General features: G+C 40.6%; 1 protein-coding gene across 2 annotated transcripts in view; it reads right to left on the minus strand.

The window, feature by feature from the left end:
• Positions 1-22,756, minus strand: part of adck1 (aarF domain containing kinase 1) — an 82,445-nt gene that overhangs the window by 35,145 nt on the left and 24,544 nt on the right. For both annotated transcript variants that reach the window (XM_074660768.1, XM_074660769.1), the window contains exon 4: positions 8,139-8,342. In XM_074660768.1, coding sequence (XP_074516869.1) covers positions 8,139-8,342 — 204 coding nt within the window. The remainder of the gene's footprint in view (positions 1-8,138; positions 8,343-22,756) is intronic.

The following is a 22,756-nucleotide window of genomic DNA, read 5'->3' on the forward strand; positions in this document are numbered from 1 at the left end:
ATGCACTACACCTAGATACCAGGATACACAACACCTAGATACCGGGATACACTACATCTAGATTATAGGATACACTACACCTAGATACCAGGATACACTACACTTAGATGCCAGGATACACTACAACTATATACCAGAATATACCACACCTAGATACCAGGAGAACAGCAAAACAAAAACAATCAGGCAAGAGTGGCTTGGACTGTGTAACAATACTATATTCAGTTTTAACAGTTTTCTTCATCTCCTTGTATTTTTATATCTGGTATATTTTTTTGTACTTTGTACTACTAACTTTTTTACTGCCTTTTTACTAACATGTTTTGCACTATGGAACTGTGATGCTGGAAACTTGAACTTCCCTCGGGATCAATAAAGTTACTATCTATCTATCTATCTATCTATCTATCTATCTATCTATCTATGTGGAACATACACCTTTCACCAATAAGACTAGAATTACCGCCTCATGGTTGTATACCTCCGCCAACCAGTCAAGTAACAATTTACACCCATGTCTGTCCAAAATGTCATCACTTCATCATTTCATCCTGTTAGACATTTCTGTGAAATTGTCAGAATTAGCATATTAATTATTGAGTTATGGCCAAAAACATGTTATGTGAGCTCACTGTGACCTTGACCTTTGACCATCAAATTCTAATCAGTTCATCCTTGAGTCCAAGTGGACGTTTGTGCCAAATTTGAAGAAATTCACTAAAAGCATTCTTGAGTTGTTGTGTTCACGAGGTCCAGACAGATGGACAACCCGGAAACTTAATGCCTCCGGCCACAGCTGCCACTGGCGTAATAGAACCTAAATTGCCTATGGAGAGAAGAGCGGGTCAAAGCCGGATAAAGCCAGAGCTGCTACCATCATCACCAGCCTCGCATGACGCAGCTCTCAAGTTGCAGGGATGTCAGGTGGAAGGTAGGTCTTATTATCAAACTTCACGCACTAGGATTCAGAGGTCAAAGGAGAGCAAGAGAGGCCGCCGTAGACAGGGTTCGTCTTTACTCAAGTGTTTGAAAAGCCAAAGCATCAGTCTAAAAATGGCAAAGTTATTAATATCATTTAACCCAATCTGTCTAATTTTTCACATGTATGCAGCTTGGTCTTTGGAGATATCAGCCTTTAAATGGCTAACACAACATGGTTTCCCCAGAGGTATGGCATTCATATCACAATATACGACCGAGGCCTTCATTCTTCCTCATCATCTACTACAGTGTAGTATTCAGCGTGCTCAGCTTGTGTTGGCTTTGGCTTCCTATTCATACTTCAAACTGTACCATGGGGGGAATTCCCCTGCTGTTTGTACCTAGTGAAACATAAAAAGAGGCTAATTTGAACACGATGTTGGCCCATCAGGTAGAGGCTGAACATGAGCCCCGTAGAAGATGCCGTCAGATGATAAATTATGCAAGCAGCACAGGATCCTGTGTGGGAACAGCTGAGTTATTCATTATGCAAATATGCTAAATGGAATGAAATCGTCTGCACCCACCGGTGTCTACCTACTACGACGACGAGCATCCAATGGGATCTGACACGCCGAGGGTGCTTTCGTGGGTTAAGGAAACATGTCATTTCTCAGGTGGGCTTGTCACTCGACGCAGCAGCGTGAAATCTGAGGAATCCTAGTGAAGTTTAAACATTTTTTTTTTAAATTAAGATAACTTTTAGATACTGTTAAACAAATTAACGGTCAAGCTCTGTCATGTTTGCAACGTTTGTAGTCCTGGTTGTGTCCCCAGTGCCCGGACTCTGGTAGCCTCTGGTTCAAACACTCTCTTCCCACCCAGTCACTGCTCATGTTAATCTCAGCTGTGGAGTTAATAAACATGGTAATGTATGCGCGTGGGCCACGCTCCCAGAAGGCAGACCCGCAGTGACATACGTTCCCCGAAATGAGTTATGGCACAAATAAAACGGCCCCTGAGGCCTCACAGTTGGATGGCAACACATCGGCGTCTGTGTCGGCGCGGCAAGGTGGCCATTTTGGCTGCTGGCGGCCGGCCACGGCCCCAGCTGGATGAAGACACATAAATCATTACAGCACAGAGGAGAATAAATGAGAGAGATTGCTTCACTGAGGAGAGGAAATCAAAGTCTCTACTCTAACATCCCTGTCCGACTGTCTTAATATAAGGCTCGGAGGGTCTGAATCTGTGTGTCTATACACACTGTACATTCTCAAACAGTTTCATTTAATTCTACCGCAGAGGGAACTGGGCCTTTAGGGGGCAGCTGTGGCTCCTTTTAATCACAAGGTTGGTGGTTTGATTCCCAGCTCCTACCGTCTGCATGTCCAAGCGTCCTTGAGCGAGACACTGAACCACAGGTTGCTCCTGATGGGCAGCTCTGCCACCATCTGTGCATGGAATGTGTGAATGAATGAGTGAATGAGTGAATGAGAGGCAAATGATAAAGCGCTTTGTCTGGTACGGTAGAAAGACTTTATATAAATGCAGTCCATTTACCATTTAGTTGAAACAGCCTAATACTAGACAAACCTTTACTGCTAACTTAACTAACCCCTGCAATTTCCCTTGTGTTTTCCACTTGCCTGTGTTTCTAGAGTCCCTTTCCCACGGGACAATAAACCCACTAACACCTGGCTTTTGTCAATTGGCTTTTCATTAGCGGGACAAATGTCTCTGCAGTAGTCACAGGTATTTATTGGTTCCAGCTACGATCGGCAGTGATGGAAACATGACACCCGGGTGGACGCGCCGATTTTCACCCCTTTTCCGGCGCGATGCTGTGTTGAAGTGAATATATCATAAATAAAATCAAGAGAGATTTGGACAATTATTATAATTTATTAACGTACAAAACATACAATTAATATGCTCTCCTCAAAGCCAAAAGACTCCAGTCAGACAACAGGAATTTGACCTCAATTATCATCAAACACACTCATCAAAACCGCCTTGGTTAGACTTCCCACTGTTCCAACAATCACCTACGCTGGTTTGACACTTTGAAAGAGGGATGGAAGTCTCCTTCCTATATGAACTTTTGCATCCAGCAAATAAATCCGTCATGGAAAGAATCAAAGTAAGCTACAGACCACACTATCTGAAGAATTCAGGAGAGCAGCTTTAGAAGCAGTTCATTCTTCGTCCTCCTGCGCTCGGCTAAGTCTGATTCAATTTAAGGTGCTCCATAGAGAGCACTATAGCAGGGCTAAGCTCTCCAAAATTTACCCAGACGCAGATGACAAATGCGGTAGGTGTCCGCCATCCCCATGCGATTTAACACACATGTTCTGGTTGTATCCCAAATTATTTGGGTTTTGGGAATCAATCTTTCATGCAGTATCTGAAGTGCTACAGTGCAATATCACACCATCTCTGGAAGATCTGCTGAGGACAACTTCCCAACTAATATCCCCAAAAAACGTGATCGCTTTCATCTCCCTACTTCCTCGTATAGGAGAATCCTCCTGCTCTGGAAGTCCCCCCTACCCACTTCATTTAAATCCTGGTTATGTGATGTCTCGTCTTTTCCTGACATATGAAACGATTAAGTTCACTATGAGAGTCTCCTTGGACAGATTCTACTCCAGCTGGCAACCGCTGATTGACAGGTTGCCTACTGACGAAAGTGCACCGTATTAATACATTCTGAGCCTACACCTAATGCATCCAGCCCTCTATGACCTTTTAATGGTGCTACGATGTCCTGGGTGCCATGTCTGCCTACTGACCCCATATCAGTTCTGTTTGGTTATCTAACTACTTATCCACTCAGATGACATCGGTGCTTTGGTTTTGTTAATATTGTTAATATTGTTAATATCTGTATATATGTGTGTATACAGGTTGGTGTGTCCCAGTGTACACTAGTCATACTATACACTAGAAGTCTAGATTTATAAGCGTAGTTATCATTATTTCATTATTTGTATTATTTTTTATTTAATTTTTTTTTACTTGTTTTACTCCATCATTTAATCTACTCATTTATTTATTTGTTTTATTTTTATTTGTGGAATTATTATTATTATTATTATTATTATCATCATTATTACTAATTTATTTTTCATTGACATCTGTCGGTTTATGTATGTAGGTGCGTTGAGGATTGTTGGATTAATTGCTTCATAGTTCTCAAACTAGTGAGTGTGACACACTGATGTGTGTCATCACCATAACAACCACCAACAATCGCCATTTACTTTTGCCCTCGTCAAATGACAATGGCAAAGTTTAATGTCCGTTCTACTCCTAATGTATTTCTATGGGTTTGCCCATCCATCCTGTGTGATATTGTTATATTGAAGTACCCCTCATTAATAAAGAAAAGTTTGAAAAGATTATGCCAACATGAAGAGTAAATTAAATAATCCCAATGCCTCAAAATATGAATAAAACAAGGTGAATAGTTTAAGCAGGATAATCCAGTCTGACCCATGTCGTTACTAAACATAAGAGCATCAGCGGAAAGGCTACATGTTGGCTCAGTGTGGATGATGTCAGTTAACGTACTGCCACTTCCTGAATCTCCATGTCCACAGATGTCCCTCCACTCATGCCACCCTGCCTTAACCCCAAGTACCCATGATGCACTCGTATTTTTTTTTTTTGTTATGTTATGCCTCAGCACCAACTAAGTGTAATATTCAGCCTGGAAACAGATTAGAAACGGATATTGGTGAAAACGACATATTGCACAAGCTGGCCTTTCAGCACTTTCACTGTAGAGGGGAGATGACAGCCAGAACTAAGGCAAAGCTCTCCAAATCCATGCACAGTGGGAATGCATGACACCACAAATGGTGCTAAAAAAACAGCACGGCACTACTCACCGCTTGTGTGAGAATATCCAACAGACGTGAGAATGCATACACGTGTTACAAAAGAAGGCTGCTCCCCTGACTCTGCTCATCAGTGTCACTTCTTCTCATGCAGCTCCTAAAGGGACCAGGGGCTCATTCATTCACCGTCTCTTCAAGGATGATGACATCCCACACAGATACAGGAGGAAATCAAACTGAATGAACACCATCATTAAAAGAAGATAAAGAAGAAGAAAGAAGAGAAAATTCTATAGAAGTGGCTGAATGAATTACAGGGGAGCAATTTGACTGCAATTGCAGCTCATATTCATCTTATTAGCACATCCCACTGGTTACTAATTGTTTTATATGAGAGGAAAGATCATGTATGCTTTCCATTATTGCCGAACTTCCCTTCAGTGTGTGTTGTTTCTATCCTCATCACCAAGGCTTGTCTGGATAATACCGGATGCTGCTTGTAGGCCTGTCATGTCAACTGTCAAATGTCCATTTTCAAAGGGGTCCCTTGACCTCTGACCTCTAGATATGTGAATGAAAATGGGTTCTATGGGTACCCACGAGTCTCCCCTTTACAGACATGCCCACTTTATGATAATCACATGCAGTTTTGGGGGCAAGTCATAGTCAAGTCAGCACACTGACAGCTGTTGTTGCCTGTTGGGCTGCAGTTTGCCATGTTATGATTTGAGCACATTGTTTTATGCTAAATGCAGTACCTGTGAGGGTTTCTGGACAATATGTGTCATAGTTCTGTGTTGTTAATTGATTTCCAATAATAAATATAGACATACATTTGCATAAAGCATAAAGCATCCCTTTTAAGGTACATTTTGAACAGATAAAAAAAATGCGATTAATTGCGATTAAATATTTGAATCGATTGACAGCCCTAGTAATTTTTGACCTTCATTATCTTGTAAATGAATGCTTGTGAAATATACATGCTGGCCTGTTTAATGTTGCATAAGAGTGAATGCTGCCAACCTACAAAATCCTTCAACTTACTAGTGATTGAAGTGGTGATTTCTGGCTATAGTTATTATTTTAATTATTAATCCGAGTTCCATATTGATAGTTTAGTATGAGACTACATTAATTGGGTATCATTTTCTCTTTGTTAGGAAGGATGGTGCCCTGCGAGTTGACTTAATGTAAATTAAATCATATTATTCAATATAATTAATAATTAGTTTGATAATTACTTCTGATAGCCATTTGAAAGCCTTTTTGAGCTACTGCACCGACATCATTTGGTACCCCGTTATTATTCATAGATAGTGATAATTTATTAATAGAAATATATTTATATTAATTGATATTAATAATTATCTTTAATATTTGCTAATAACCAGACATGCGTCCCCAACAACACACAGATGAACTTCATTCTAGTGCCGTCATATAAAAATCAAATATTGCCACAAAACAATATCTCTACATATTGAGTGATTGAACACACCGGATACCTGGCCAGGTATGTTCCAGGTATGTTCTACCTATGTTCCAGGTATGTTCCAGGTATGTTCCAGGTATGTTCTAGGTATGTTCCAGGTATGTAGCAGGTATGTTCTAGGAATGTTCCAGGTATGTTATAGGTATGTTATAGGAATGTTCCAGGTATGTTCTAGGAATGTTCCAGGTATGTTCTAGGTATGTTCCAGGTATGTTCTAGAAATGTTCCAGGTATGTAGCAGGTATGTTCTAGGTATGTTCCAGTTATGTAACAAGTATGTTCTAGGTATGTTCCAGGTATGTTCCAGGTTTATTCAAGGTATGTATCAGGTATATTCCAGGTATGTTCTAGGTATGTTCCAGGTATGCAGCAGGTATGTTCCAGGTATGTTCCAGGTATATAGCAGGTATGTTCCAGGTATGTTCCAGGTATGTTCTAGGTATGTTCCAGGTATGTTCTAGGTATGTAGCAAGTATGTTCCAGGTATGTTCTAGGTATGTTCCAGGTATGTTCTAGGTATGTAGCAGGTATGTTCTAGGTATGTTCTAGGTATGTTCCAGGTATGTAGCAGGTATGTTCCAGGTATGTTCCAGGTATGTTCCAGGTATGTTCTAGGTATGTTCCAGGTATGTTCCAGCTATGTAGCAGGTATTTTCCAGGTATGTTCTAGGTATGTTCCAGGTATGTAGCAGGTATGTTCCAGGTATGTTCTAGGTATGTAGCAGGTATGTTCTAGGTAAGTAGCAGGTATGTTCTAGGTAAGTAGCAGGTATGTTCCAGGTATGTTCTAGGTATGTAGCAGGTATGTTCTAGGTAAGTAGCAGGTATGTTCCAGGTATGTAGCAGGTATGTTCTACGTATGTTCTAGGTATGTTCCAGGTATGTTCTATGTATGTTCCAGGTATGTCAAAGGTATGTTCTAGGTATGTTCCAGGTTTGTTTCAGGTATGAACCGCACAGCAACATCCCTGACAGCATATATGGATTGGCCTATATGGGTCTATGGTATGTAGGGAGCAACATGTTCCTGGATTTGCTGATGTAATGCACTCAACTAAGTATCCACACACACACACACACACACACACACACACACACACACACACACACACACACACACACACTGAGGAGTGTGCGGTAGAGGGAGAAGACCAATGTTGTGTATCTGAGAATGACAGAACAGTTGCCTCCAGCAGGCTCTAAAAGGCTGTCATAACAACTAGTCTGAAAGCAAAGTCGGCGCTCGGCACTAACAGCAGCATTAACAGCTGCATCAGGAGTACGGCTTGGTTATGAAATGAAACGAGGACAGAATGTCAGACATACCCACTTCTGCTTTATCTGCCTGCCATAAACCACAATCCAAATCAAACCATCCAACTACAAACCCAAAGAAATACTCAGATAAATGAGTTCAATAAATCCATTTAACATTACAGCATATGTTTTGTCTTGGCTCTGCATGAATGAGTATTAACTTTGACTATTCTACTGATGAGTTTAAGTCCCAACAGCATTTAATTAGTAAAAACCTCTGAGAGCAATTGTCGTGATTTGAGCACCTTCACTTCTAACAACAACTCAACCTAATAAAACATCAGGCCGATTTAACCAAACATGTCTTTTTCTTATGACGTGAGATTATTAGTTAGATTAAAGTAGATGTTGATTGATGCTGTATATGCTGGAGGGAAACTAAAGCATATTCAGCATTAAAGGGGAACTACGGCCATTTTCTAAATTCATACATGTAATTTCTTTGGTCTAATACAGTCCAAAAAATATTAGTAAACCGGAACAACTGTAGAATCACCTGAATACCAACAGAAAGCCACCCGTAACCGTTACAGAGACAGGGATAGTCTATTTGAACGTACCTCCTTTCCGAGGTCTTCTCTGATGACCTGCTGGATCTCCTCTATGCTGCTTTGAGGAGCTTGGCTGTGGAGCACCTGCAGCGTGGATGTGTACTCCTCAGGCAGCAGGTAGCCCAGAGCGCCGAGGTGCTGGCCCACCTTGATGAAAGTACCCCGGTTGGCACAGCACAAGTCTCGAAGACGCTCCGCTGACCGCAGATGCACCTAAACATGTGATGGAACAGAGAAGACAAACAACACGTCAGAAAAAAAGCAGACAAAGTGTCGAGGACTGCAGGGAAAATCAATATGTTTTCTTCTCTTGGAAGCACGAGTGCATGAAGGAGATATCTCATTATGCAATTTGAATATTTGGACCTGAGGATGGAGCCAATTAGAGTCTCTTAGAGTATGTTTCCTTGCAATCTGACACAGCCCTCTCCAGAGGTCATTTGTAGTGACTAATCTCACACAGCAGCAGAGATCTGAGACTGAACAGAACAGGGAGAAGATCAACGACGGATGTGTGTACTACAACTCTGAGAGCTTGAGTTCTCCTCTGGTCTATGGTCAACACTGCTTTCTCTTACATGAACACAATTGTTCCCTTATTCTAATATAACACAGATCTGAAATGATGATTAGACGGCTCACACTCTTCTGTAGTCCTTCCAGCAGCCAGTCTGGGGACATTACTGGCTGCTGGAAGTGAATCCTTCAGAGAGTTCATGATTTCCTGTACAACTTGTGTTTCAGCACTAAGGAAGTGAAATCAAAAGAAAAGTAATGTGTGGGTCCAGTGTGTGGTCCAGCAGACCGCAGGTGGCTGCTGAGGCCTGGAGAGGGAAAAGGGACACTACTGTCTAAAATCCCTTTGTATGCTGGAGTATTAACGTAGGGATCAGTAAAAAAAAATAAAAAAATCAATGAGACAAGAAATTTACTAATAAAAATAAAATAAATATAAATATTATTTATATTTATTTGAATTAATTTTATTTTAAAATAAATATAAATATAAATATAAAATGAATATAAATATATTTAAATTTATTTTATTTTAAAATAAATATAAATATAAAAAAAATAAAAATAAAATAAAAATATTCCATGTTATAGTACAAAAGTATTGCAAAGTTGAACAAAAGCACAACTATGATACTAACACAACATAATATACAGTACGTATGAGAGGAACATCATCAAATGACACACTATTATGATTAAGGGCCCTTGATGGTGTGTGTGTGTGTGTGTGTGTGTGTGTGTGTGTGTGTGTGTGTGTGTGGTGGCCCCATCCCGTCTGTCCCATTACAACCAGCTGGAAGCGATAATGCTTATAGAGAGCACATCTCCTGAGACCAGTACAAATAAAAAGCCGTGAAATTAGCTCCCCTTAACCTCTGTAACCCCAACTACACACACACACACACACGCACACACTCGCACACACACAAGGCAGGCTCCCACTGGACCGTTTGACATGAGTGTCATCTGGGCAATGATGACAAAGCAGTGGCGGGAACAAGTCGCCAGAGATTACCAGATGAGCCTTTTTCTCCTCATGTCTGACCGGGTGGAACAGGGGACGGAATAAATAAGCTTTAATGCAGAATTGGTAGAACAGTTCAAGTGGTTTATCACACAAAAAATGCACAGATATTATTTATACAAATTCGATTTCGGGGTTGAATTCCTACCCCACTTTCATAGTAAAACCTACGTTATAAAGCTCTTAAACCAAAACTAAACAAACTAAGGTGATCCTAATATTTGGAGGATAATTAAAACAACACAATGGGTTTTTGTTTTTTCGTTAGGGCCACATAGGGGGGAAAAAGAAACATCTGAGACTATTAATTGTTATAATCTCAAGTCAGTGTATCTTTTGGTCATTCACAAAAAAATTCAATAACTTCAGATGTATGCAGTGTACTACCATCAAAATTACTTCACACATAAATGGCCTCTTTCGGATAATACTACAACACTTAGTTTGGAAAAATATGTTTTTGCATTATTTTGGTGATTTTGTATTGGGAAAAATATATGAATATTTTTATTGCATCTCTTTTCAGCGTTGCACTTCGTAGACGGTCCCTGACCGCTCATCTCACAGCCGGCTGCACATAGAGATCAATGTTATGTGTCCAGCTCGAAGTTGTCTACCTCACTACGGTTAGAAAGAGCCCTCGTTTGTGTTTTAACAACGTTTCGTTTATGAGTTATTGATCCGGGAAGTTCGAATCTGTCAATATCTTTCCAACTTTACGGAAGTTTATTCTTCTGCAGTCGTGTCTTTTTCTGTGAGACACACTCTTTTATTGTTTCGAAAAAATATGCACTGATCCATGTCCACATCACCTTCAGTTACACAGCAACACAGTACTTGTTTTTTCTCTCATACACAGCACCTTCCTCATTCCATGGATGTATGCCTCTCTTACGCAACTTCCGGGCATTTTTTTCGTTTCTGTTTTCTAGTGATTATATTTGTTGTTTTTAAAAATAGAAAATTAAAATCAACCCGTTTTTTTAAAGTTTGGTTCATCCCTTTTTGACCCTGATAAAGAAAAATGCCTTGTAATTAAATTTTAATTTTGGGATTTTAAAAAGAAAATCAAATAACCGCTCCTTTTTTGTATTTTAATATCCATTTGTGAAAGGAAAATCGAATGACCAAAAGATACACTGACCATCTCACAATGCTGGGAATAAAAAAAATTAAATCTGAGAAAAATGTCCGAATCGAAAATTCGAACAAATCTTACAATTTTGGGCCTGTTCTCAGGTTGATGTAATAAAATAGACTCCTCATTCCTTCCAATCTGATATCTGATAATAGACAATTTCCTAAGGCCTTCATTGTCTTTTGTAAAAACAGAAATTCAGCACTGATGGTCATTTTATCCAAAGCCTTTTTCCTTCTTGATATTTTTTAGAAAAAAAATATGAAAGTGAACAAAAGTCTTTAAAAAAAGGCTAAATAATTTCAAACACTTCTCATACATTTTAACTCCTTATCTGAAAACATGCTGAAGTTAAAGTTGTTAGTTTTTTTTTTGTAAAGTAATGTACATCAGGTGTGTTTCATTGCGATTTTGTGTACATTTGCCATAATTACTTAGCTGCATGGATGCCCAAGAGTTAATAGAGCATTTTGATAAAAACATTGCACCTTATCATCACTAGTGGACGATATGATTTTATATTATATTATAACACTGTCTACATAGATAGTTAGACTTAAACTTAGAAAGGACAAGGCCTCTCTGCTTCATCCTGATGAGATTAAATGAAAAATGCATGAAAAATATTATTATTATTATTATTAGATTGTTCAAACTAATCTGTTTGAAAGACATATGAAACAGAAAGAAACTAAGCTGCTTATCCACGTTCAGCCAGTTGAATGGTTCATAGTGTCAGTCTGATAGTGATAGTGATCATGAATAATGAAAGGCGTGTTGGAGTACTGTATCCTTATCAATAATTATCACCAACAAATCAGTGATCTCAATTGAAACCAACCGCCTCGGCCTTCAAACGGCCAGATCGCATGAGGTCACGTCGGAGCCTTTCTGCGTGCTATGAGATGGCCCATGGGCTCGCAGCCTAATCATCACCTTCATCATCACTCCTCTCCCTCCTCTCTCTGCCAGTAATCAGTACGCTTTGTCCGACGGAAGGCGGGCTCACAGCTTGAGGATGACATCACCATGGCAATGCTGCTCCGCTGACAGCCGAGGGCTACGCTGCTCTGGGATAGGCTTACGCTGGCCTCCGCCCACCATCTCCACACGCGCGCCGTCCAATCAAACGGAGCGCTGGCGAATTAGACACACGGGTTAATTTGTGGTACAACACGGAGACAGGAGCTCAGTGCAGAATGCCTCTGGGTATCTCTAACACTCATCCTCCTCACACAGTTGGCAAGGACAGTAAATAAAACGCTGGAGGGCTGTGTGTGTCTGTGTGTGTGTGTGTGTGTGTGTGTGCCTTGGAGGGTGGCGTGTTGATGAGAGAGGGTGAAAGAATAAGGGAGCGAAGGCTAGAAAGACAGGAGAAAGATAAAGCAGGGAGGAAGAGGGGGGAAAGGAAAGTAACGTGGGGGATGAGTGAAGGAAGGAGAAAAGATGGACGATGGGAAGGAAGGAAAGAAGGAACTATAACTGGATCACATTTTCATCAGTTTCTTTCGGTTACTTGTCATGCTAAAATGGCCGTCTATAGTTCAGCTTTTAGAATTGTGTGTGAACAAAGTGGATGAGAAATGTGTAAAGAGGCAGTTCAACAACAGACTACGTCAGATGTGCAGGCCTTCCAGAGGGGCGGCCATCTTGATTTCAATCATTGCTTTGGTTCAGAGTCATTTATCTGGGATTAAATAAATAGCAAAGGGGGACTATTTTCGAGCCCTAATCCCATTTGGGAAACGCATCTCCGGCCTTAAAGATATACTTGCTTATAACTACGAGTGCGGACGACGCTCCCTCGCGTAACTGCGTCTGTTTGGAGCGTCGGTTGTGTACGTCCTCAGAAATCAACACGAACCAAGCCCCCAGGAAGAGCGCCGGTCGTTGATCCCAACTTTCGTAGTGGCCAAGCGGCGTTACTACAACGTCCGTATCCGTCACGTGATGCCATTGGACCCAAAAATACTTTTTTCCCATAGACTTACATTGGGAAAGAGACGTCTGTAACTCAGCGGATATTTTTTTTTTAGGTGAATCAACTCCTCAGTACGAACACTCTAATAGTCCTTATTTAAATCATTAGGTCCTAAAAGCTGTGACGACAGCGTGACGTTGGGACCCCGTGACCGAGTCATGTGACCGAGCGGACGCTACTGCGCATGTTCCATGTTCCCAATATGTTCCGGGTACTTTTTCCAGGCGGAAGTCGAGCCATTTTGGCTTCATGTGCCACCAAGCAACTTTCATAGGAATGAACGAGGCCCCAACGCCTCCAACGCTATATCCAGTTCTCTTAATACATCCATGACACGAACGTGTAGTCAAAAGCAAGTATATTTCCAGCCTTACTGTGTATGGGGTCTGTGCTCTGAGCACTGGACCGGAGAGAGGCCAGACACACGGCCACCTGACGGTAAAGATCAGAGTCAGCGCGCTACACATATTGGCCGTCATCTTTTCTTGTAAAATGTCTGGTGTAATCGGTAACACCGGTGTTTATTATTATTATTATTTCCTCACTGTCACATCCCTAGTTGCTACTGTACATTGCTAAATTGCTATTTACCAGTAAGTTGGCTGCACAGAGCCCCCCCACTCCCCTCCAAGAACCCTCCACTAAGCAGAGCAGCATGAGCAGCCAGGACCAGTGATGCTAACTGGTCTTGATGAAGGTCAAGTTCTGACTGAATGAATAAAGACCAGACAAGAGCTCCAGTCATCTGCCTCTATATATAATAATGAAATGACAGTGTACTTCACTGGCTCAATGTCTGCCTACTTTTATCCAAACACAAGTTGTTCTGTGTGTTCTCTTCTGGTTTGCATATTGTGTGAGATTATAAAATCCAAAATGTGCCCCAACGCTTCCCTACATTGAAGACGTCTAGATGACTCCAGTGTGTATGTGTAAACCTCAGTTCCAAGACTTCCAAGACCAGACCAACAAGCATGTAGCGCACAGAAACAACTAATCCACTATCAGATACTGTTGGAATGTGTATGGACAAGACTGTCAAAAGTCAAATCACCAGTTACCAAAAGAGTAAAGGTCCCATTTACCTCGCCGTCAGACAGGCCTTTCTGACGGGGGACTGAAGCCATTATATCGCTCTCTTCACAGCCACAAGACTCCATTCATAAAAACAGTCATTTTACCTCTCAGAACATGGGAGTATATACTGTACATACAACTCCACTTCAAAAACTAACCCTTTCAGTTATTTCCAAACTTAGCACAGCTAACGTTGACTCAGCTAGTGCTAGCGTTCGCATTATTCATAACCTTATTGATTAGCTTACTGTGCTAACCTACGTCACTGCTTTCTGCTAATGGCTGAGTGGGCGTTAACATTTGAAAAAAACAAACACAGCAGAACACAGATGGATCCACCCTTTAAGTGGACAGTGAATGCTCAGTCAATGAGGCACCTTCGTGGGTCTACGATAAGGTCATGGTCAGACCAACATTTGTAGAGCATAAAATTGACTTCTTGTCACTGAGGCCACTGTGTTGATGCTGTCGAGGTGGTAAGCTCTGGTCGCTTCAGGGTTTACACAGACGCTGCATTATTAAACTGATCATTTTAACATTCAGAACTTCAGAATCAGATCACAGGCTAATTTAATAAATTAAAATGAAGGTGGGAGATTCTTTTTTTACATTACAAATGTGGTTACCCTGTTAAACCTCCGCTCTCTGTCATTACCCATACTGTTTTTTATTGTTGCCAAATTCACAAAGAAAAAGTTTATTATTATTATTTATTTTAAAGTTTATTAAAGTTAATTTACAGATTTTATATAACGAAATAATAATAAATAATAATAATAATAATAAAATAAATAATAATAATAAACTTTATAAATATATATAATATTACTGACTGTCTCCACAAAAATATTTTTCAATACACAGAAAAATAGTTATCGTTGTATATAAATTAAAACAAAATCTGCATATAGAAAAATAAGGTTCACAAATATATTTCTGATGCACACACAAATATTTCTTGTTTTAAATAAATGTAATAGAAATCCACAAATATGTGTACTTAAACGTATTTGCAATCAGGGATCAGATAGACTACACATCTGTAAAGTTTTGTGACTGCATCTTACACAGTTATGACGCTATCGCGGTGACAAAGTCTGTCCACAGACAGAGACAGAGGCAGAGGCAGACAGAGAGACAGAAAGAAAGACAGTGGTAGTTCCTGCTACAGTAGGCGTCTCCAGAACCACATTTAGCCATGATGACTCACAAAGAGAAAACAATAGCTGGTAAAGCTGACATTGAGATGGGTTAGCTATCCAGCGTGGTCAGGAAGGCCGAAGGAGGTGACTGAGTGTAAATGGGGCCGATGAACTTGAATGAATTTTTAAAACAATTTGTTGTATTATCAGCAGCTTCAATCCCAAAAATATCCTACTCAGTTTTGAAACAACGCTATGGTTTGATGAGGACTGTTTCAAAGCAGTGCTTGGCTTCTTGCTCCTTTTGTTTTTAACTCCGTCTCTTTACGTTTGTAATTAAAGCGTTGGCCCCGGGGCCAGGTCCCTGTAGTGCAGGTCGGTGGACAGCCTTCCGATGCCATTAAGCACAGATGGCAAATTGTTTTCTAGGAATCACTCCTCCCCTCCCCTTTGTGCTCTCTGAGTGTGTGCAAGTGTTGCAGGGAGAAGCGGAGAAGCGGAGCCACGGAGCCAGCACACCACACACAATGGTTCAATCAATTCCACACAGATCCTCACTGCAGACACACACAACCAGCTCAACCAAACTGATCAGAAAATACACAACTAGATTGTGTTTATTTATCCAGCTTCATTCATTCAGTGATTCCAGCTCCTCACTAAAGACTACGGGTCACAGTGGCCAGCTGCCCGTCCATATGTGAACTGAAACAGGTTTTGCTTGGACTTCAGGTCGGCACGCTGTAAACAACGGCAGGCTGACAGAACTCTTACCCACTCAATCGGATTAATTCCCCAGATTCAACTGCTTTAAACTCGATAGGATTGCCGTCAAGAATATGGAAAGGAATAAACTAAGAAAAACTAACAGTAAAGTGATCACAAGATCAGGAAAAAATCCAGAAATCAGCCATGAAGTGTGACGAGGATGCTAACCCAGCTAGCTCTGATGGACTATGCTATACTATATACTGATGGAAAGAGTGAGCTGACTTCTTTTTGACATGCACTGAGAACAGTGTTGTCCATACAATGCTGTATTTGTGGCGGCCCATATATTGATTTTCTATTTTTTTACTACTTGTGTGGTGCCCATTACAGCGGGCCGATTGCTTGGCCAACCCGGTAGCACTGCTTATCCCTCGTTGACGTTGAACACAGGAAGACAAGTAAACTGACCTTCCCGTGTTCACAGTGCTGGTCTGAATAATATTCAATTAGTTAAAAACATTTAGATTTTCATGTTTTTTGATTCTCTGGTTTCTTAAAGGGACTGTTTATAAGAATCAGAAATGTCTTGTTAACAGCGACACCTGTGGCCGTTAAGTCAACGAAAGTCAGCGTCCCGTTGCTCGCGCTCGCTCTACATAGACATGAACGAGCATCGCTCAAAACAGTGAGGCGACACACGTCAGCTAAAACCACAATATCACTCTTTATTTCACCTGCTTGGCAGTAATGTTAGCTGACCAGACGAAGGTCTCTCCATGAATCAGTGCTGATCCTAGTGCTGGCTTTTCCTGCCTCAGCCTCCCGACCGTGATTGGAGGGAACTGGTCTGGTCTGGTCTATAGCTTGGAGCCATAAAACCCCTCTATTAGATCTTTTTTAGGACATGGCAGGGGAACAGTCAGTGTTTTGGGATTTATTGTTGGTGCAACCAACTACACAGCAACTCTTCAGCATAGCGTTATCACTGTTAGCGGTTTGTTTAAAGTAGAAGTTTGGAGACATGTTTCAACTCCTTCTGTTTACTCTGTTACCGTCTATGATGGACATGGGATTGGTTTCCCCAAAAAGGGGGTGTGGTTACAAGAGCCTATACTGTGGATGATAACTCTGATGACATCACAATGACACCATCAGGGTTATTTTCTCAGACTTGACAAAGCTCCTCCACAGCCAAAGAAGACATTAGTATGAGTAGTACTAACCAAGACAAGTAGTAATAACCAAAACAAGTAGTACTAACCAAGACAAGTACTACTAACCAAAACAAGTAGTACTAACCAAAACAAGTAGTACTAACCAAAACAAGTAGTACAACCAAAACAAGTAGTACTAACCAAGACAAGTACTACTAACCAAGACAAGTAGTACTAACCAAAACAAGTAGTATTAACCAAGACAAGTAGTACTAACCAAAACAAAAACAAGTAGTACTAACCAAAACAAGTAGTACAACCAAAACAAGTAGTACTAACCAAGACAAGTACTACTAACCAAGACAAGTAGTACTAACCAAAACAAGTAGTATTAACCAAGACAAGTAGTACTAACCAAAACAAAAACAAGTAGTACTAACCAAAACAAGTAGTACTAACCAAGACAAGTAGTACTAACCAAAACAAGTAGTACAACCAAAACAAGTAGTACTAACCAAGACAAGTACTACTAACCAAGACAAGTAGTACTAACCAAAACAAGTAGTATTAACCAAGACAAGTACTACTAACCAAGACAAGTAGTACTAACCAAAACAAGTAGTACTAACCAAGACAAGTAGTACTAACCAAGACAAGTAGTACTAACCAAAACAAGTAGTATTAACCAAGACAAGTAGTACTAACCAAAACAAGTAGTACTAACCAAAACAAGTAGTACTAACCAATACAAGTAGTACTAACCAAGACAAGTACTACTAACCAAAACAAGTAGTACTAACCAATACAAGTAGTACTAACCAAGACAAGTAGTACTAACCAAAACAAGTAGTACTAACCAATACAAGTAGTACTAACCAAGACAAGTAGTACTAACCAAAACAAGTAGTACTAACCAAGACAAGTACTACTAACCAAAACAAGTAGTACTAACCAATACAAGTAGTACTAACCAAGACAAGTACTACTAACCAAAACAAGTAGTACTAACCAATACAAGTAGTACTAACCAAGACAAATACTACTAACCAAGACAAGTAGTACTAACCAAGACAAGTACTACTAACCAAAACAAGTAGTACTAACCAATACAAGTACTACTAACCAAGACAAGTACTACTAACCAAAACAAGTAGTACTAACCAAGACAAGTAGTACTAACCAATACAAGTAGTACTAACCAAGACAAGTACTACTAACCAAAACAAGTAGTACTAACCAAAACAAGTAGTATTAACCAAGACAAGTAGTACTAACCAAAACAAGTAGTACTAACCAAAACAAGTAGTACTAACCGAGACAAGTAGTAATAACCAAGACAAGTAAACTGACCTTCCTGTGTTCACAGTGCTATAGGTCTGAATAATATTCAGCATTAGTTAAACACATTTAGATTTTCAGATGTTTTTTTAATTCTCTGGTTTCTTAAGTTAATATCCAACAATAGATTAAATAATGATGTCTTATTGTGCAGCAGGAGTCAGAGGTGTGAGTGTGTTGTGTGCAGCTGGACAGCAGAGAGCAGACTCTATACTGGGAGCCCAGCTGCTGTAATTGATTTCTGCTGCCACACCAGGGCTAAATGACTGGGATTAGTGGACTATGAACAAGGCCTATTTATTATTGGGATGCTCATGATTAGCTCGTTACTCAGCTCACTGAGGCTCATCTAGACGCCTGTCACAGGGGGAACGAGGGGTGGGGTGGGGTGGGTCGGGGGGGCTGTGTGTGGATGTGTGTGCCGATCTAAGCCCGTGTAGTCAATAGGCCTCGTCTACAAGTATTATAGCAGCGAAGCCATTCAAAAGGAATCCTCCGGCATTTAATACAATGATACAGAATGTATGGTATCTAAATACACCGAGGCTGAGCTGGGGCCCTCTCTGCTGCTCCGCGTATTAAAAATGTCATTTATTTGAACACAGCCCAACAGCAATACAACAAGGTGGGAAAAATACAAGCTATTTGTTATCTCTTACAGCCGAGCATAGACGTATAAGCTCTCACTGTGCCTCTGTGATGCTGCTGTTTTCTCGCACTGGGATGTGAGAGGAATAGTAACAATATGGGACTCAATGTCAAATGTGGGGGGGAGGGGGGGGAATGGAGGGACGACAGAAAGAGAGGTAGTGGTAGTGGTGGTGGTGGTGGTGGTGGTGGGTTGGGGTGAATTTTCACTGGGAGCCACAGTTAATTTCATGCTCTGCACTTTATAGTCATGCTTGAGAAATTGTGCCTCAGTGTCACATGAACAGTAGAAACACTCTGCCACAAGCCAGTGGAGAGTCCGAATCAGTGAGGATCAGCAGAGCTACTGTTCACTGCTCAAGTAAACAGAATATAGTAGGGGTGGGAAAAAAAATTAATTCTCGATTTTTCTTTTCCTTTTTTTTTTTTAATGCCATAATCGATATATTTGCTTCATCTGAGTCTATGTGGAGGGAGAAGGAAGTTACCGCTTGTATTGTTGTAGTTTGAGTAACGTGACGTCATATCCGTTCCGTATCCGTCAACCAAAACAAACCACAGTCAGCCGAAAAGAGAAAGTATTAAACGTTGGAGGGTCAGCGTGGATACGACCTTCACCCTCTCATTTTAAATCCAGCGTGGTAAACACTACACATCCAGTAAAGTATGGAAACACTTTGGGTTTCACACATTAACAGGAAAAGCAGAGCTAGACATCACAGCTAAAGCCGCATGCTAACTCTGCCACGGACAGGAAACGTTATCGTATCGCGGTAACATGCGGTCGAGCCTGCCGTCGCTCTGATCTCCGTGGTCGAATGGGCCGACGCTACAACTGTAGAGCACCCATATACTGACATTTATGTTCTCTGCATTCAAACGGCCCCGATGGAGCTGACCATGGATGTATAAAGAGAACGGAGCTGACGGGAGAGCTAGAGACCACCTTGGAGAAGTTAGAGGAAGTATACATGTGTGACTACGTCTGGTTTTCAAAATAATGTGTTAACAAAGGGAACTGTATATAAAAAAATACATATATAGAAATAAGATTAATTGGATTATATTTGCCAGAAGTATAAAACATGACATGTCTCTTATAAATTAAAAAGAAAATAGCACTAATTTATGAGGGAAATGTCTTTATTCCTTGATTTTTGGGTTGCTGGAAAAAATGTAATAAATAATTCCTGACAATTACTGATATATTTGACTTCAGGACATCTCTGACTCATGCTGAAAAAATCAAACAGGACAAGAACAGACTACAACGGACAGTCAGGACTGCAGAGAAAATCAGTGGAGCCAGCCTGCCCTCCATCCAGGACGTCTACACCTCCACAGTCTGTGAAACTGACTCACTGCAGACCCTTCACACCCTCCTAGACACAACCTGTTCCAGACTCTCCCCTCTGGGAGGCGCTACAGAACACTGGACACAAGAACAGTTTCTACACCCAGTGGTGTAGAGGAAGAAGGCCAACAGGATTATTACAGAACCCAACATCCACCCCAGCCACAAACTGTTCTGCCTGCAGCATCCGGTCCCGCACAACCAGGCTCAGGGACAGCTTCACCCTGCAGCACAGAAGACTACTGAACTCCAGAGCTCCACAGCTCATCACTTGACCCTTTACCTTTATTTACCTTTATATACGTCACATACTGTTTTACAGATTGTTACACCTCTGTGTATATTTACTGTATATATTCACACACACACACACACACACACACACACACACACACACACACACACACACAACACACAACACACAACACACAAAATTCCTGTCTATACCTCTATATATATATTTTTAGTACTTCTCATCATTACATACTAAATTCCCGTTTACACCTCTGAACATATATGACTTCTCATGTATATACAGTACATACTATATATACATACTACATCCTGTTTACATTCTGAAATACTGTCTTCAACTAAATAACCAATTTACAAATTGACCTTTACATCACCATTTTATATTTACTTATATTTATTTTATGCCTTAGATTATTATTTTGCTTTTACTTTTGTGATTTCCCTTTTTTATATATATGTATTTTATAAGCGTTGTTGAAGGAACCTGAGACCACAAATTTTCATCAATGACTGCTTTGCTGGAATTGACAAATGACAAATAAAGAACCTTGAACCTTGAGATGTTTTAATTTATTTCTCATTATTTCTCATATTCTATTGTTGGTCATTGGTGCTCTTATATATATATATATATATATATATATATATGTATATGTAATACTTATATATACACCAATTTTATCACAATTTGTGTACATAACAGTTTGGTCTATTGCGTACCTTTATGTTGTCCCTAGCTGTTTTCTTGTTGTTGTTTTTCTATTTCTTTTCTTTTTTTTAAGTACATTTAAAGAGATGCTTAAAACTGGTGTCAGTTCCTTGTATGTATGAACTTGGCAAATAAAGCTGATTGTGATTGTGATATGCAGGTGGTGGTGTCAGACTGGCAGTTGAATAAAGTCATTATCAATATCATGTTTTAGTTTGAAGAAGACTAAACCTGAAACACTCAAGTCGCCATCTTTTCTGAGCTCAGCTGCCCGTTACACCACAGAGACTGACCTCTGGTGGAGCGCGCTGTGCACTACAATACATCACATTAATACAGCATCATAGGAAGGGGAGTCTGTAGTGATGACTATACTGAAAATCATACCGTTGGTATATAGGCTAAGATAATACCGCTATAACCCTAATATGAAACAGAGCAAAGCAAATCCTATCAAGTGAAGCAGGAGACGGAAACTGCCGTTTAATGTTTGGTACTCCCACTTGATAACTTGACACAAACCATTCATTGTTTAGCAAAATTGATTAAACATTCAGTCAATCAACTTGCTAATTTAACAATTTCATCACTGTAAAAATAGTAGTGCTGAAGCTGTCAGGATTATATTTTGTCCTCCTATAGTGTAAACTGGCCTAGTTTGAATTCTGAAAAGCTTTAACAAATGCAAATCTAGTGATTCCACTAACCTTTGAAATTGAAAAAGCCACCCAGAGGCCTGTTTTGTCACACATTTGGAATATGCAAACCTTTTAATTCTCTACCCAAACACTCGGGGCGCTTTACAATCTGTACAGGATACGACACCCTCTGTCCTTTACAGTACGACCCTCTCATTGGATAAGGAAAAACTTTAACAAGAAAAAACCCGTTAACAGGGAAAAAAATGGAAGAAACCTCAGGAAGAGCAACAGAGGAGGGATCCCCCTTCCAGGATGGACAGACGTGCAATAGATGTCGTGTGTACAGAGTAACAACGTAATGAAAATACAACATAGACAATCCATCTGACAAAGAATAATACATGTAATGTGAACATATGTGAGAAGGTGGATCCAGGAGAATGTCAAGCAGCTTCCCAGCGTCGCCAAATACATAGAGCCAGAGCAACACAACCTCCTCTCCACGGCAACCAGATAGAGTCAGAGTAACACGACCTCCTCTCCACGTCAGATAGATAGAGCCAGAGCAACACGACCTCCTCTCCACGCCAGATAGAGCCAGAGCAACACAACCTCCTCTCCATGCCAGATAGAGCCAGAGCAACAGATAGAGGTAGAGCAACACAACCTCCTCTCCAAGGCAACCAGAGAGTCAGAGTAACACGACCTCCTCTCCACGTCAGATAGATAGAGCCAGAGCAACACAACCTCCTCTCCACGCCAGATAGATAGAGCCAGAGCAACACAACCTCCTCTCCACGCCAACCAGATAGAGCCAGAGCAACACGACCTCCTCTCCACACCAGATAGATAGAGCCAGAGCAACACGACCTCCTCTCCACGCCAGATAGATAGAGCCAGGGTAACACAACCTCCTCTTCACGTCAGATAGATAGAGCC

The sequence above is a fragment of the Sebastes fasciatus genome, chromosome 15 (assembly GCF_043250625.1).
Source record: "Sebastes fasciatus isolate fSebFas1 chromosome 15, fSebFas1.pri, whole genome shotgun sequence".
In the NCBI taxonomy this organism is placed as follows: Eukaryota; Metazoa; Chordata; class Actinopteri; order Perciformes; family Sebastidae; genus Sebastes; species Sebastes fasciatus.